This window comes from Psammomys obesus, unplaced genomic scaffold, assembly GCF_907164565.1.
Source record: "Psammomys obesus unplaced genomic scaffold, mPsaObe1.curated_primary_1811, whole genome shotgun sequence".
NCBI lineage: Eukaryota > Metazoa > Chordata > Mammalia > Rodentia > Muridae > Psammomys > Psammomys obesus.
Genome location: NW_026592118.1, coordinates 9,817,051 through 9,829,623, shown reverse-complemented (window position 1 = coordinate 9,829,623; position 12,573 = coordinate 9,817,051). Strand labels below are relative to the sequence as shown.

General features: G+C 41.0%; 1 protein-coding gene across 4 annotated transcripts in view; it reads left to right on the top strand.

Moving 5' to 3' along the window:
- The window catches only part of Rbm33 (RNA binding motif protein 33), a 104,581-nt gene that overhangs the window by 62,529 nt on the left and 29,479 nt on the right, over positions 1 to 12,573 (top strand). For all 4 annotated transcript variants that reach the window (XM_055612569.1, XM_055612568.1, XM_055612567.1 and 1 more), the window contains 4 exons: positions 6,970 to 7,102; positions 7,464 to 7,807; positions 9,382 to 9,696; positions 11,539 to 11,826. In XM_055612569.1, the coding sequence (XP_055468544.1) occupies positions 6,970 to 7,102; positions 7,464 to 7,807; positions 9,382 to 9,696; positions 11,539 to 11,826 (1,080 nt within the window). The remainder of the gene's footprint in view (positions 1 to 6,969; positions 7,103 to 7,463; positions 7,808 to 9,381; positions 9,697 to 11,538; positions 11,827 to 12,573) is intronic.

Genomic DNA, 12,573 nt, shown 5'->3' with positions numbered 1-12,573 from the left:
TTGTAATGCTTGTGAGGATGCACTTAAGCAGCATGTGGGAACCTAGAAAAGAAAACTTAGCAGTTTAATAACATTTCAAAGGAGCAGGATTTGAGATCCCATTATATTTTCAGTTTAATATAAAAGGCTGGCTTTAGAAGTTATAAAGACATAGAATATTCTTCTGTGGACCCTGATAGTGCATAGAGACTCGAGAAGTTATATGCTTAGGTCCAGAAGGATAGCTCCGTTGGCAAAATGCTTGGCCATGCAAGAATCAAGACCTGAGTTCAGTACAAAGCATATATAACAAAGCTGGATATAGTAGTATATGCTTGTAATCCCAACTTTGGTGAGACAGAGACCAGAGGATCCCTGGGACTTTCTGAGCACCTAGTCTGGCCTGCTTGGTGAGACCCTGTCTTAGAGAACAGGTTTGTAGCACCGGTTTGTGGCAGCTGGGATTGGACTGCAGCCATGGCACACACCTAGTCTGCAGTAGCTTGAAGTTCTTTTTGTTTTTTGTTTTCAAGACAGGGCTTCTCTGTGTGTATGCCTGACTGTCCTGAAACTCACACTAAAGATCAGGCTGGTGTCTAATTCACAGAGATCCATCTGCCTCTGCCTCCTGAGTGCTAGGATTAAAGGCTGACACCATCACTGCCCAGTGCTTGAAGTTCATACTGGAAACTGTGCATTGGTCTCTTTTAAGTCCTCCTGACTCTAACCACTAGTTAGGACAAGGATGATGGGTTAAAAACAAAGTGATGCCCTCCTTGGTTTCTCCATGACAGTAGAACTTCACTTCTGGGAGTGTGGAAGCTACTCTACTGTCTCAGTACATTGGCCTTATCTATGAGAAAACCTCTCCTTGGAGGACACACAATTAATAGTCTGATAAAGAGGGTCGCCATCGATCCCAGTTGATATGTGATTGCAGATTTCACATAGAACCAATACACTTTATAGTTCTGTGAGCCCAGTAACAAAACCAGACAGGAATGCTGGGCTAAATTACATTCAGTTATGAAGTCTTCGTGAGGAAGTCAGAGTGAAGGGAAACTGGAGCTTTTTGGTCTTCCTGAGATCTGAACAGAAAGGCCAGCTGCAGAGGGTCTTGTCTTGAGTTTCATGATAATGTAGGAGGTATGTCTAGAAAGTCAGGTGCAGCCTGCAGGAAGCCACGCTGGTTCTAGAAGGAGATAGGTACACCCTGTAAAAAGTTACTCTGGTTTTTGAAAGGAAATAGGTGGGGAGAGCAGCAGCGCATTGGTGGAAGCGGCAACATGTGATGATGAATTGCAAGTAGATTAGGCTTGTTGCACTCTTTGTTGAAAGTGGTGAAAGTTGTAAGTTGATAAAAGTTTTCACTGTGAGTGTTGTTGATTTCCAGCTATCAGTACAACTATTGTATAACTGTTGTTGTTAAGTAGTAAATTCTCTCCTATTCAATTCCTCATAGATCTACTTTTTGTCAGCTTGTTAACATAAAGATTTAGGAGCTTGAAGCATGCTCACTGATAAATATCACATCAGTAGCATGCCTGAGTGCTTGCTGAAATTCAGTATACTGTTTGTTTTATGAAAAATCTGACTAAATGCAGTAATAGAATGAAAATGTAGATTATCTTAAATAGGCTACTGCTAAAAATTAGCACATACAATACTAATTACTGTAGATGATACTTGGATACAGTGAAGCTGCTCAGGCTGTTGCAGGCATAGGAGCATCTGTGTTACAGATCAGAACCAGAAGATGATCAAATGTAAAGTGACCAGAGCAGTGGGAGAAGAAGCTGACTAGGGTTAGGGAAAACAAAAAAACAAAAACAAACAAACAAAAAAACCCAGTGATGATGGACCAGTTAAAATTAAATACACATTTGGTGATTCTAATCTGCTATAACAGAACTGTTCATTGCACAGTCCCTCAGCAAGCTGGGAAATGGGAATGTGGGTTATCTGTGTTCTACACCAGGGTGGGCCTGTGAAGCAAACCTCAAGGAGCAGAGAGTCAGTCAGGGCCTCTGGAATGAGGAGAGATGGCAGAAAATGCTGTTTCTACTAGAGAAGCTGTTCTGGGGGTGGGAGGGAAGATTTTGTATTTTTGTCTGAAACAACACATGAATTAAGTTCTTAGAGAAGAAGATGCATTATAGAAGTTTATACTCAGTGTGGTATAGTTTTCAGAGTTTATAGTGCCACGTAGTATCCAGGCACTGACATTCTATAGCTAAGGGGAAAGTTGATTGCTGCTTGAAATCTTCAGCTCTGTAATCTTTGTCAGGTCTCTGCTAGCTGGTTTAAACTACTTTCTGCCTTTTCAATTTGTCCTGACAAAAATGACCTGTGGGAGCTCCCATTGAGTTTTTTAAGTGAAATTTTCAGAAGTGGTTGAATGACTAACGTATGGTTTAAAATTACCAAAATAGAGGTATGATTTTTCTTTACTTTAGGCAGTAATTTGATGCCGTAAAATTTTGTTCTCTGGCTGTGTTTGATGAGGTAATGGGCCTTGTATGTGCAGTTATGATGGCACAGTGTTTGACACCTTTATTCCTCTGTAGATGATTATGAACTCTGTTGGTTCTTGTTGGATTCACATGGTAGTTATTAAAATTCTGTGAGAATCATTGTATGTGATCCTTCATTCAGGCCCATTCTTCCAGCTTCCCTGACATCAAGGTTAATCATATAGCCAAAGACAAACAACACTTTTTGAATTCAAGTAACCTTTTGTAAGGATGCCAAGTGCCCGACTTTAGAGTCAAGGCTACACCTTATCTGCAGATACTGAGTTAGATCTTTTAAACTCTTATATGTGATAGGCCCACTGTTTCTGATTTCTGATGGCCTCAGTATGTTCCATTTCAGACTGCCCCTAAGTGACAATCCTGTGCAGCTTTTGAGAACAGTTGTCTAATTTGAAAGGGTCTGGATTGCTGATTTGCTTGGTATGCTGGTTAGTTTTATGTCAACTTGGCACAAGCTAGAGTCCTTTTGGAAGAGTGAGCCCTAACCAAGATTTTGCTTGTGATTAAGCCTCGCTCGAGGCCATTTTCTTGATTGATGTGGGAGGGTCTAGCACACTGTTGGATGGTGCTACTCTGGGCTGATGGCCCTGGGTGGTATAAGAAGGTGGGCTGAGATGAAATAAACCCTTTACTTCCCCAAGTGTTTTTTGTTATTGTTGTTGATGATGATGGTGTTTTATAACAGCAATAGAAACCCTAACTAAGACACTTGGATTAGAAGCCACTTAGACCTCTTCACATACCAGAGGTGTGTAAACTGATTCCCGTTCATTCATTCCTCCATTCATCCATCCATCCATCTATCCATTCCATCCCTTCCTTCTACTTCCTCTTCCTTTGTTACATAGATGTGATTGCTCATTTTTCATCCAGGAAGTTTTGAAGATCACTTAAAAACATGTTTGGATTGATAGTCTGCAGGGCAGAGCCTTTCAGAGGTCCTCTGTGTCAGGCTCCTGACTTTGCCCTCTTTTCTCCTTCTTCTGATGTCCATCCTCTTTGCCTTTCTGGATAGGGATTGAGCATTTTAGCAAGAGTCCTCCCTCTTGATTAGTTTCTTTAGGTGTACAGATTTTAGTAGGTTTATCCTATATTATATGTCTCTATGAGTGAGTATATATCATGTGCATCTTTCTGCTTCTGGGATAGCTCACTCAGGATGATCTTTTCCAGATCTCACCATTTACCTGCAAATTTCATGATTTCCTTGTTTTTTATTGCTGAGTAATATTTCATTGTGTAGATATACCACAATTTCTGGATCCATTCCTCCACTGAGGGGCATCTGGGTTGTTTCCAGTTTCTGGCTATTACAAATGAGGCTGAGGCTCTGCCCTGCAGACTATCAATGCAGATGCTGAGAGTTATGGGCAACCTTTGGGCAGAGTGCAGGGAATCTTAGGAAAGAAGTGGGAAACAGTAAGATCTGGAGAGGACAGGAACTCCACAAGGAGAGCAACAGAACCAAAAAATCTGAGCACAGGGGTCTTTCCTGAGACTGATACTCCAACCAAGGACCATGCAGGGAGATAACCTAAGACCCCTGCACAGATGTAGCCCGTGGCAGTTCAATATCCAGGTGGGTTCCATTGTAAGAGGAACAGGGACTGTCTCTGACATGAACTGATTGGCCTGTTTTTTAATTACCTCCCCCTGAGGGGGAAGCAGCATTACCAGGCCACAGAAGAAGACAATGCAGCCACTCCTGATGAGACCTAATTGACTAGGATCAGAAGGAAGGAAAAGAAGACCTCCCCTATCAGTGGACTTGGGGAGGGGCATGCATGCAGAGGGTGGAGGAAGGGAGGGATTGGGATGGGGGGAGGGAGGGAACCAAAGAGGGGATACAAAGTGAATAAAGTGTAATTAATAAAGAATTTTAAAAATTAAAGAAAAAAACATGTTTGGATATATTTATAGGTGTTGAATCATCTTTATTTGAAATGATTAGGACCAGAGTATTTCAGGTTTCAGAGTTTCTAGTTTTGGGAATTCATACCCTGGATTTTAACCCACTGAGTTCCCATAAGCCAAAATTTGAAATCTGCAATATGAAACTTTGAGTTTGAGTGATTTAGAAAGTCACTGATTTTTTTTAGACTTAAGGAGTCTTAAGTTGTTGTATGCCAGAGTATGCTGACATGTGAAACTGAAGCTGTTGTATTGTTAGAAAAAGGTTTTCTGAATGTTATCAGAGTGAAGATGTTAAACCTCTCTAAACATTAGAGTAATGTCTCTAGCGAGTACCACTGTTTGTGTGATTGTTTTGAAGATGGGCAAGTTTGTATTACATATTCTCAGGTTTCTCCTTATTGTCTGTGCTTTGAGGGGAAGGGGATATGACTAGACATCTTTTTTGGTAGCAAGAAGCAGTGTGATTTTGGTGTGGTGAGGGCTGCCTCAGTCTCACTTGAAGTAGCTAAAAGAATGTGATATGGGGGTATTTCTGTTTTGTATCATTCAATAAATCCTAGTGCTTTGTTTTTAGAAAGATTTAATGTTTGCATTTTAACCTCATTTTATTGCCATTTTTAGCAACAGTTAGGCTTATAGGTTTGTGGTAACTGGCAGTGTCCCTTTTACAGTATTATTGTGCCCTCAGGTGCTTGCTTGTTCTCTCTGTCATTCTGTCTGTCTTTCCCCCAGGTGCTCCCTTGCTCTCTCCCCTCCCCTCTCCCCTCTCCCCTCTTCTCCCCTCTTCCCCTTTTTCCTCCCTCTCCCTCTCCTCCCTCCTCCTCTTCCTCTTCCCTCCGCTCTCTCTCATGCACACACACTCACTCTCTGTGGATATATTTGTATGTGTGTGTGTGTTGTGTGTGGGAGCACATGTAGAGGCCAGAGGCTGATGCTAGATGTCTTCCTCAGTTACTTTTCTATCTTATTTTTTGAGAGTTTGTCGCCTCATCTGGAGCCATTTTAGCCAATCTGGCTGGCCAGTGAGCCCAAGGAATCCTCCGGCCATTGCTGGGTTTCTAGGTCTGTGCTGCCATCTGTGTTTCTATGGATGCAGAGTATTAGAGTTTAGGTCTTGATGCTTATGCAGCAAGTGCTATTGAGACTAAATTATTAAGTCGAAAGTACACTTTCCATTTGTTTGTTGTTCTGTGTGTTTGTATGCATGTGTGGAGGTCAGAAGAAAATTTGCAGTTTTGTTTTTTGTTTTTTTTTTTTTTTTTTTCTTTTCTTCCACCATGTAGGTTCTGGGATCAGACTCACCCACTGATAGCCTTGCTGGTCCTAGAACAGATTTTTAAAGACAACAGAAAAAGTACTCCTGTACTTTATAGCAATAAAATGGATTCACATTTAGGGAGAATAGCCAAAATTATTAGTAATAAAACAATAAACAAGGCATTAGAGTTTTGAACTTCTGAGGAAGAAGATTTTGTTTTTCTAAATTTTACTTTTAATTGCATATCTCCATGTTGGAATGTACATGGGCGTATGTGCTGGCAGAGATCAGAAGAGGATTTTGGATCAACTGTAGCTGGAGCTGCCTACAGTGGTGCTGGAAACCAAGCTTGTGTCCTCTGCAAAATCAGCAAGCATTCTTAACTGCCTAAGAGTTGAGAAATACTGGGTCATTTCCTGTGGATGAGGTGATACTAAATGAAAAGAATTTGAATTTATTATTTTGTTAAGGGCACTTTGTGGCTTTCTTTTTCTTTGAGTAGCAGTTCCATAGGTACTAGCGCAGTAGTTTAACTTTCTCCGTAAGTATACTAAAGAACACTGGAATGACGCTGTTTGCCTTTACTTCTCTCAGTTCTGCTAGGAAAATGCAGTTACTGAGAAATTCTTGAGTTTGTTGGTTAGTTTGGTTTTCTTGTGGTGCTAGATATTGAGCCTAGGACTTCTACCACTGAGGTATACTCTATCATTGAGACATGAGCGATCCCAAATCTTTTTATTGTCCAGGAGAATCAGCTGTATGTTATTTTTCCTTTAGTAATTTGATTTCTTAAAAATTCATGTTTTTCTGTTATCTCAGATGTTTTTAATTTTTGTTAAGATACAAATTTAAATTTTTTTTTTCTTTGAAGTAAATTTGCTTCATAGCTGTAGCTTAGGTTTGTGTTAAGTAGATAACAAAGAATAGCATCTTTGACAAAACAAATCTATGAATGTCCAAAATATGTATTTAGTCTTTCTCATTTATGGGACTGAAGGTCAGTAGTTGTGTAGATTTGTATAACCTTTGGGGCAGTGATATGGCTCTCTAGTAATGTTAAAATTCTGAATTAATTTTTTGATGCTGCATTTTGAAATTTATTATGACAAAATAATTTTTTATGTAATGTCATATTTGCACATAGATATTTATCTCATACATGAGCATATGTAGAGAGGCAACAGAAAGAAGTAGGTTGACCATAGAAAATGAGTGATGATATTGTTAAGCTTGGTATTATGTGTATATTCTGAAAACAACATGGTGTTTTTCATTGCTCTTTAGGGCCCTCCAGAATTTCCACAGCACACCCCTGGGCCTGTTCCCAGCAATTTTAATCAGCCACCTCGACTCCCTCTTCAAGACCAGTGGAGAGCCCCACCCCCACCTCAGGAACGAGACCCTTTCTTCTTGGGAGGTACATGAAGGGATGTGATGGGCATAAGATGAGGCGATAGAAGTGGCATTGAATGCGGATCTGTGCAGTTACTGCTAAAACAGAATTTACCTTTCACTAGGAAATGTGTTATAATGATTCTACTGGTCATTTCAGTGGCTAAAATTAAACAGTAATTGGATAAGAAATATGACAGTTTTGTACAAAGAAGGAAAGGTTTATAGAAAACCACCCACAAAACCATGCTGAGATAGCTAAGATCTGGGGATTCTTTATAAAATCCACTGCCAACATTTGGTAATAGTGAGATGGTTTCTGAAAATGCTCATCTAAGAAGTGTGTGGTCTTTCTAACTTGAAGGTAATGATGTATTATTATTCAGTTTCAGGTGAACCAAGGTTCCCCAGTCATCTTTTTTTGGAACAGCGAAGCCCTCCTCCACCGCCACCTCCTCCCACACTCCTGAACAGCAGCCATCCTGTCCCCACTCAGAGTCCTTTACCGTTCACTCAGCCTGGACCAGCATTTAATCAGCAAGGACAGCAGCCAGTGTTCCCTAGAGAGAGGCCTGTAAGACCAGCCCTGCAGCCCCCAGGCCCAGTAGGGATTCTGCACTTTAGTCAGCCAGGGTCAGCAACTGCCAGGCCTTTCATTCCTCCTAGACAGCCGTTTCTACCCAGCCCAGGACAGCCGTTCCTGCCTACACATGCACAGCCTAATCTTCAGGTATGCTCATGAACCAGCCTTGAAGGAGACCTTGTTTATATGGTGATGAGCCTTTGTATTTCCTGAAAGGGAAGTTTCAGGTTCTAACTGTTTCTGCTAACTTATGGTCATGTAAAGGATATGAGTAGTAGTGTTAAGTGTACTGTTTGTTACAGCCACCTTTCTTGACAATATTATTTCCTTAATACTAGGGAATATGTAAAAAGTGGTTCTCATTTCAGGGAGCTAAACTTTGTCACCTGGGAATACTAAAGGGGAAGTAAGACTACTAATATTAAAGTATGTCCTGATGTCCTGATGGTGTGTTTACTTACCTTGTGTAGTATTTTCCCAGCATCATGTTCCTACTAGGGAGGAAAAAGGGCTTTGGTGGGGAGGAACAGTGTTCAGTTTCTCACACTATATGTGACAGGCTTGTGCGCCCTCTGCTGGTAGATGTTTACTGGCCAGTACAAGTTTTTGTGACATTTTTTCCTACCTGGTGTATTTTCTTTGTATTTCACTCTTACTATCAGGGTATTGTGGTATTGCTTAATTCCAGCACTTGGGAGCTATTGTGTACCCAAAAAGGAAGAGATAGAGTTGGCAATAGTAAACTTATATCAACTATTTGGATACATAGGAAATAAAAGAATGTGTATTTAGGGACTAAAGAGATGACTCAGTCATTAAGAGCATTTGCTGTCTTTCCAGAGGATGGGGTTCAGCTCCTAGCACATATATGCTGGCTCATACCCATCTGTAACGGTTCCAGGGATCCAAAGTCTTTCTCTGGCCTTGGCGGGCGCCAGACATGCCCATGGTGCATAGACATACGTTCACCTAAAACATCCATACACGTAAATAAATTATTAAAAAAACACATCTAGGCTGGCCAAGATAGATGATCGGGTAAAAGCACCAGCTACCAATCCTGACCACCTGAGCTTGATCCTTGGGATTCACGTGGTGGAAGGAAAGAGCTGACTCAAGCAAGTTGTGCTCTGGCCACCTCGTGCATACTGTGGCACGTGCTCATGTTGGTACACATGTACTCATATACAGCAGCTAGTTGAGCTGTAAGTAAATGAAATAAGTTTTAAAAGACTCTGTTTAAGCTAAAAAGAAGAGGTAACTGTAGTGTTCAGAAAAGGCTTAAATATTTTGATTTTTTTTAATAAAAATGGAAATAATTTCTCTGTTGTTGAAATATTAGGATATATGTGAATATTAAAAAAATAAATAAATAATTCCATTACCAAGCAGCAGTTGCCATGAACATGTAGATGTCTTTCTTAGTTGGAAAGCAGTGTGTCCTTGGTCTGTGCTCTTTTCCTCAGGTCTTTCTAGTCTAGTGGACTTGACTGCACCAGCTAAGCATGCTGTAGGAAGCTGCCTTTTATTATTTTGCATATGTTTTAGGTATACAAAGGTAATGTCACGAGCCAGTTGTTACATGTATGATGCTGTTAGTTCTCCACATGAGTTTTTTTTTTTTTTTTCTCATGCTAAGGTTTTTAAGGAAACCATTGGGTTGAAATCTCCCTTGCACATCTGTTTGTAAGCTGTTGTTTCTCTTTCTTTTGAAATGGAAGGGACCCCTGCATCCTCCGCTGCCACCACCTCATCAACCGCAGCCGCAGCCTCAGCAGCCGCAGCAGCAACCCCAGCATCACCAGCACCAGCCACCCCTGCAACCTCCCCTCCAGCCTCCTCACCAGCCTCCCCCACAGCATCAGCCTCCCCCTCAGCATCAGCCGCAACAGCACCAGCATCATCACCACCTTTCCGCTCCTCCTCCTCCTCTGATGCCCATGTCTCAGCCTCAGTTCAGGCCGCATGTACAGACTGCCCAGCCTCAGCCCAACAGCAGTCGGATGCAGTGCACCCCACGTCAAGGGCTACGACATGTGAGTACTAGATGTGGCTTAACTTATATTACTTATGGGACACAGTTTCTGAGTTAGGTCAGTTTTCAGTTTTGTTGTTGTATTTTTATTTTCATTTTTTGAGACAGGGTTTGCCTGTGTTGCCTTGGGCTGTCCTGGACTCACTTTGTAGACCAGGCTGGCTTAAACTCACAGAGATATACCTGCCTCTGCCTCCCCGAATGCTAGGATCACAGGTGTGCCACTGTACCCAGCTATTTGTCATTTTTTTAAATTAATAAATATACCATATAGTTTCCAAAGTAAACTATAGTTGTTATTTTAGAGCACTTTGCAAAAAAATTTAAACTATAGATAACTTATCTTTCTGTGAGTCTTAAAGGCTATGTTAGTATTCACTTTCATGCATTTGAGTTTTCTGTAGTGATTAGACAATATTGTTTCATCATTTCTCCTGTGTGAGGGCCTTAGCTTTTGATATAGATTATCTGCCTCTGTGGGAATTATCTGTTGGAAATTAACTTGCATTTGTTTGTGGTGCTACATTTTACAGACGGCCAGCAAATGTGGTCTTGTGATGCAGTGAAAGGAACTGGGAAATAGTAGGTTGTTGTGATAGTAAAATGTAGCTGCCATTGCCTTGACTCCACCAGTAACTAATGTTAATTTCTCTTCCAGGACAAAACATAATGTTGCTAACAGAATTCCTGTTTATAAGTCTTCTTTTTAGTTCTGTACTTTTTAAGAATTTATTTCTATTATGTACATTGGTGTTTTGATTACATGTATGGCTTTGTGAGGGTGTCAGATCCCCTAGAATAAGAGGTAGAGACAGTTATGAACTACCATATGGGTGGTGATAATTGAACCAGGGTCCTCTGGAAGAACAGCCAGTGGTCTTAACCACTGAGCCATCTCTCCAGCCTCAGTCCTGTACTTTTATTCTCATAGTTTGAGCAGGTCACTGAGCTGCATTGAACCGGTTTTCCTAACCTTGCCTTTTTATATCTCCTCCTCCTTCTCCTCCTCTTCCTTCTTTTTCTCCTTCCTCTTCTTCTTCTTCCTTCTTCTTTGTTTCTTTTCAAGACAGGGTTTCACTGTGTAGACCTGGCTGTCCTGGACTTGCTTTATAGACAAGGCTGGCCTCAAACGTGAAGAGATCCTCCTGCCTTTGCCTCCCCGAGTGCAGGGATCACAGGTGTGCGCCACCATGCCCAGCTGCCTCTTTATATATTAATGTGACTCAGGTGAAAGCATTAAGGGGGTTTCTAGATAGAGGAGAGGTATGTGTGACTGGGTTTCCTTGTTAAGGTAACAGTAGAAGCTCATTCCTTCCCTGTCTCAGCTACCTCTGACCCTTGACATGTGAGTTTTTGTCCCAAGAATGTCCAAGTAACCAAGATTTCTTGTGATAGAACTTTGTGACACTTTTTTCTGTAGGAAGTTTTTCACAAGATTGAAACATAGTATTAGGGTCTCCTGTTCCATTTTAAACTCAGGAGAAGTAGAAACAATGTGCCATTGATTCAGTTGGGTCCTTGAAGAAGCCAGAATGAGAGTTTTCTGTTGTTGTTTTGTTGTTGCTCAGAATTCTGTTAAAAATGTTAATTCATATATTGAAAAATCACTGGGTTTGACTTTTATAAATGGAAGCTGTATTTATAGTTTTAATCATGTCACATCAACTGATTTTTAAGCACCAGGGCACACAGCTACGCTTATGCATAAGAAGTATTTGCCAAAGAGTAGGGATCTACCTCTCAGAAGAGAAGACAGTTATTGATGACTTGTGTTTTTACTCTCTAATAAACTTGTGGTTTTTTTTTTTTTTTTTTTTTTTGTGTGTGTGTGTGTGTGTGACAGAGCGCAGCATCTCAGAATATAAGCAAACGACCCATGCAGCAGATGCAACCTACTGCTCCCAGAAACAGCAATCTTCGTGAACTCCCCATAGCACCTTCACATGTATTGGAAATGAGTGGTACTCGCTGCTCCTCTACACCTGCCGCTCAGGTGAAGCCCATTGTGAACACATCCCCACCCTGTAGGTCTGTGGTGGCTTCCAGGAGCTCACAGGGAAAGACTGATGCAAAAGTCAAGCCACTTAGTCCTGGCCCTCAAGCTAAGGAAGAAGCAAAAGCAGAACCAGAGGTAGGACCTCCTTCCTGGGACTTCTTTGTTCTGGAATAGGGAGCCTGAGTGTCAATATGTTCTGCTTAATTTCCTCATCCAGAAGCTCTGCCCGTGTATTTCCCTTAAGTGGATTTTTTTTTTTTTAGCCCAACAGACATGTTCATAAAAGATACTCTTACTGTTGGGGAAATAGGTGGCAGAGCACTTGAGCAGCTTGTATTTTAATTCCTTGGTGTGTGCATGGGTACGCCAACATTCTCACTGGTTTATGATACTAACTTTTTTATATTTGTATAGTTATTGTTGTGTTATATAGAAGTAGTATATATCTAGGTTTAGCAGATGTTTTCTCTAAAGGTCTCCAAATTCTATAAATGTTCTTGACCATCATAATCACTCACCTCTGCCATTGTGGCACAAGGTGGATTATATGCAGTTCTTACAGGAATGGATGCTCAGTGCCAGTAAGACCTTAGTCACAAAGCCTTGTGGCTCTGTGGCCTTACTTACATTTGGTAATTTAAGATAGATGTAGAGTCATAAATGTGGGTTAGTATTTTACCTGGTCTTTAATTTTAAGGTCCTCACCTCATACAAACCTCAACTTTCCTATATGTTAAATGAAGATGAAATAATATGGGGAGCAGCTGGGAGCTGGGCATAGACAGGTACATGGAGTTATTGAGCACCAATAAAATCCATGATGAGTGTAGTGAAGCAGCGTGACGAGTCAGTTGGTTATTATATTGTGCATTGTAATGATAG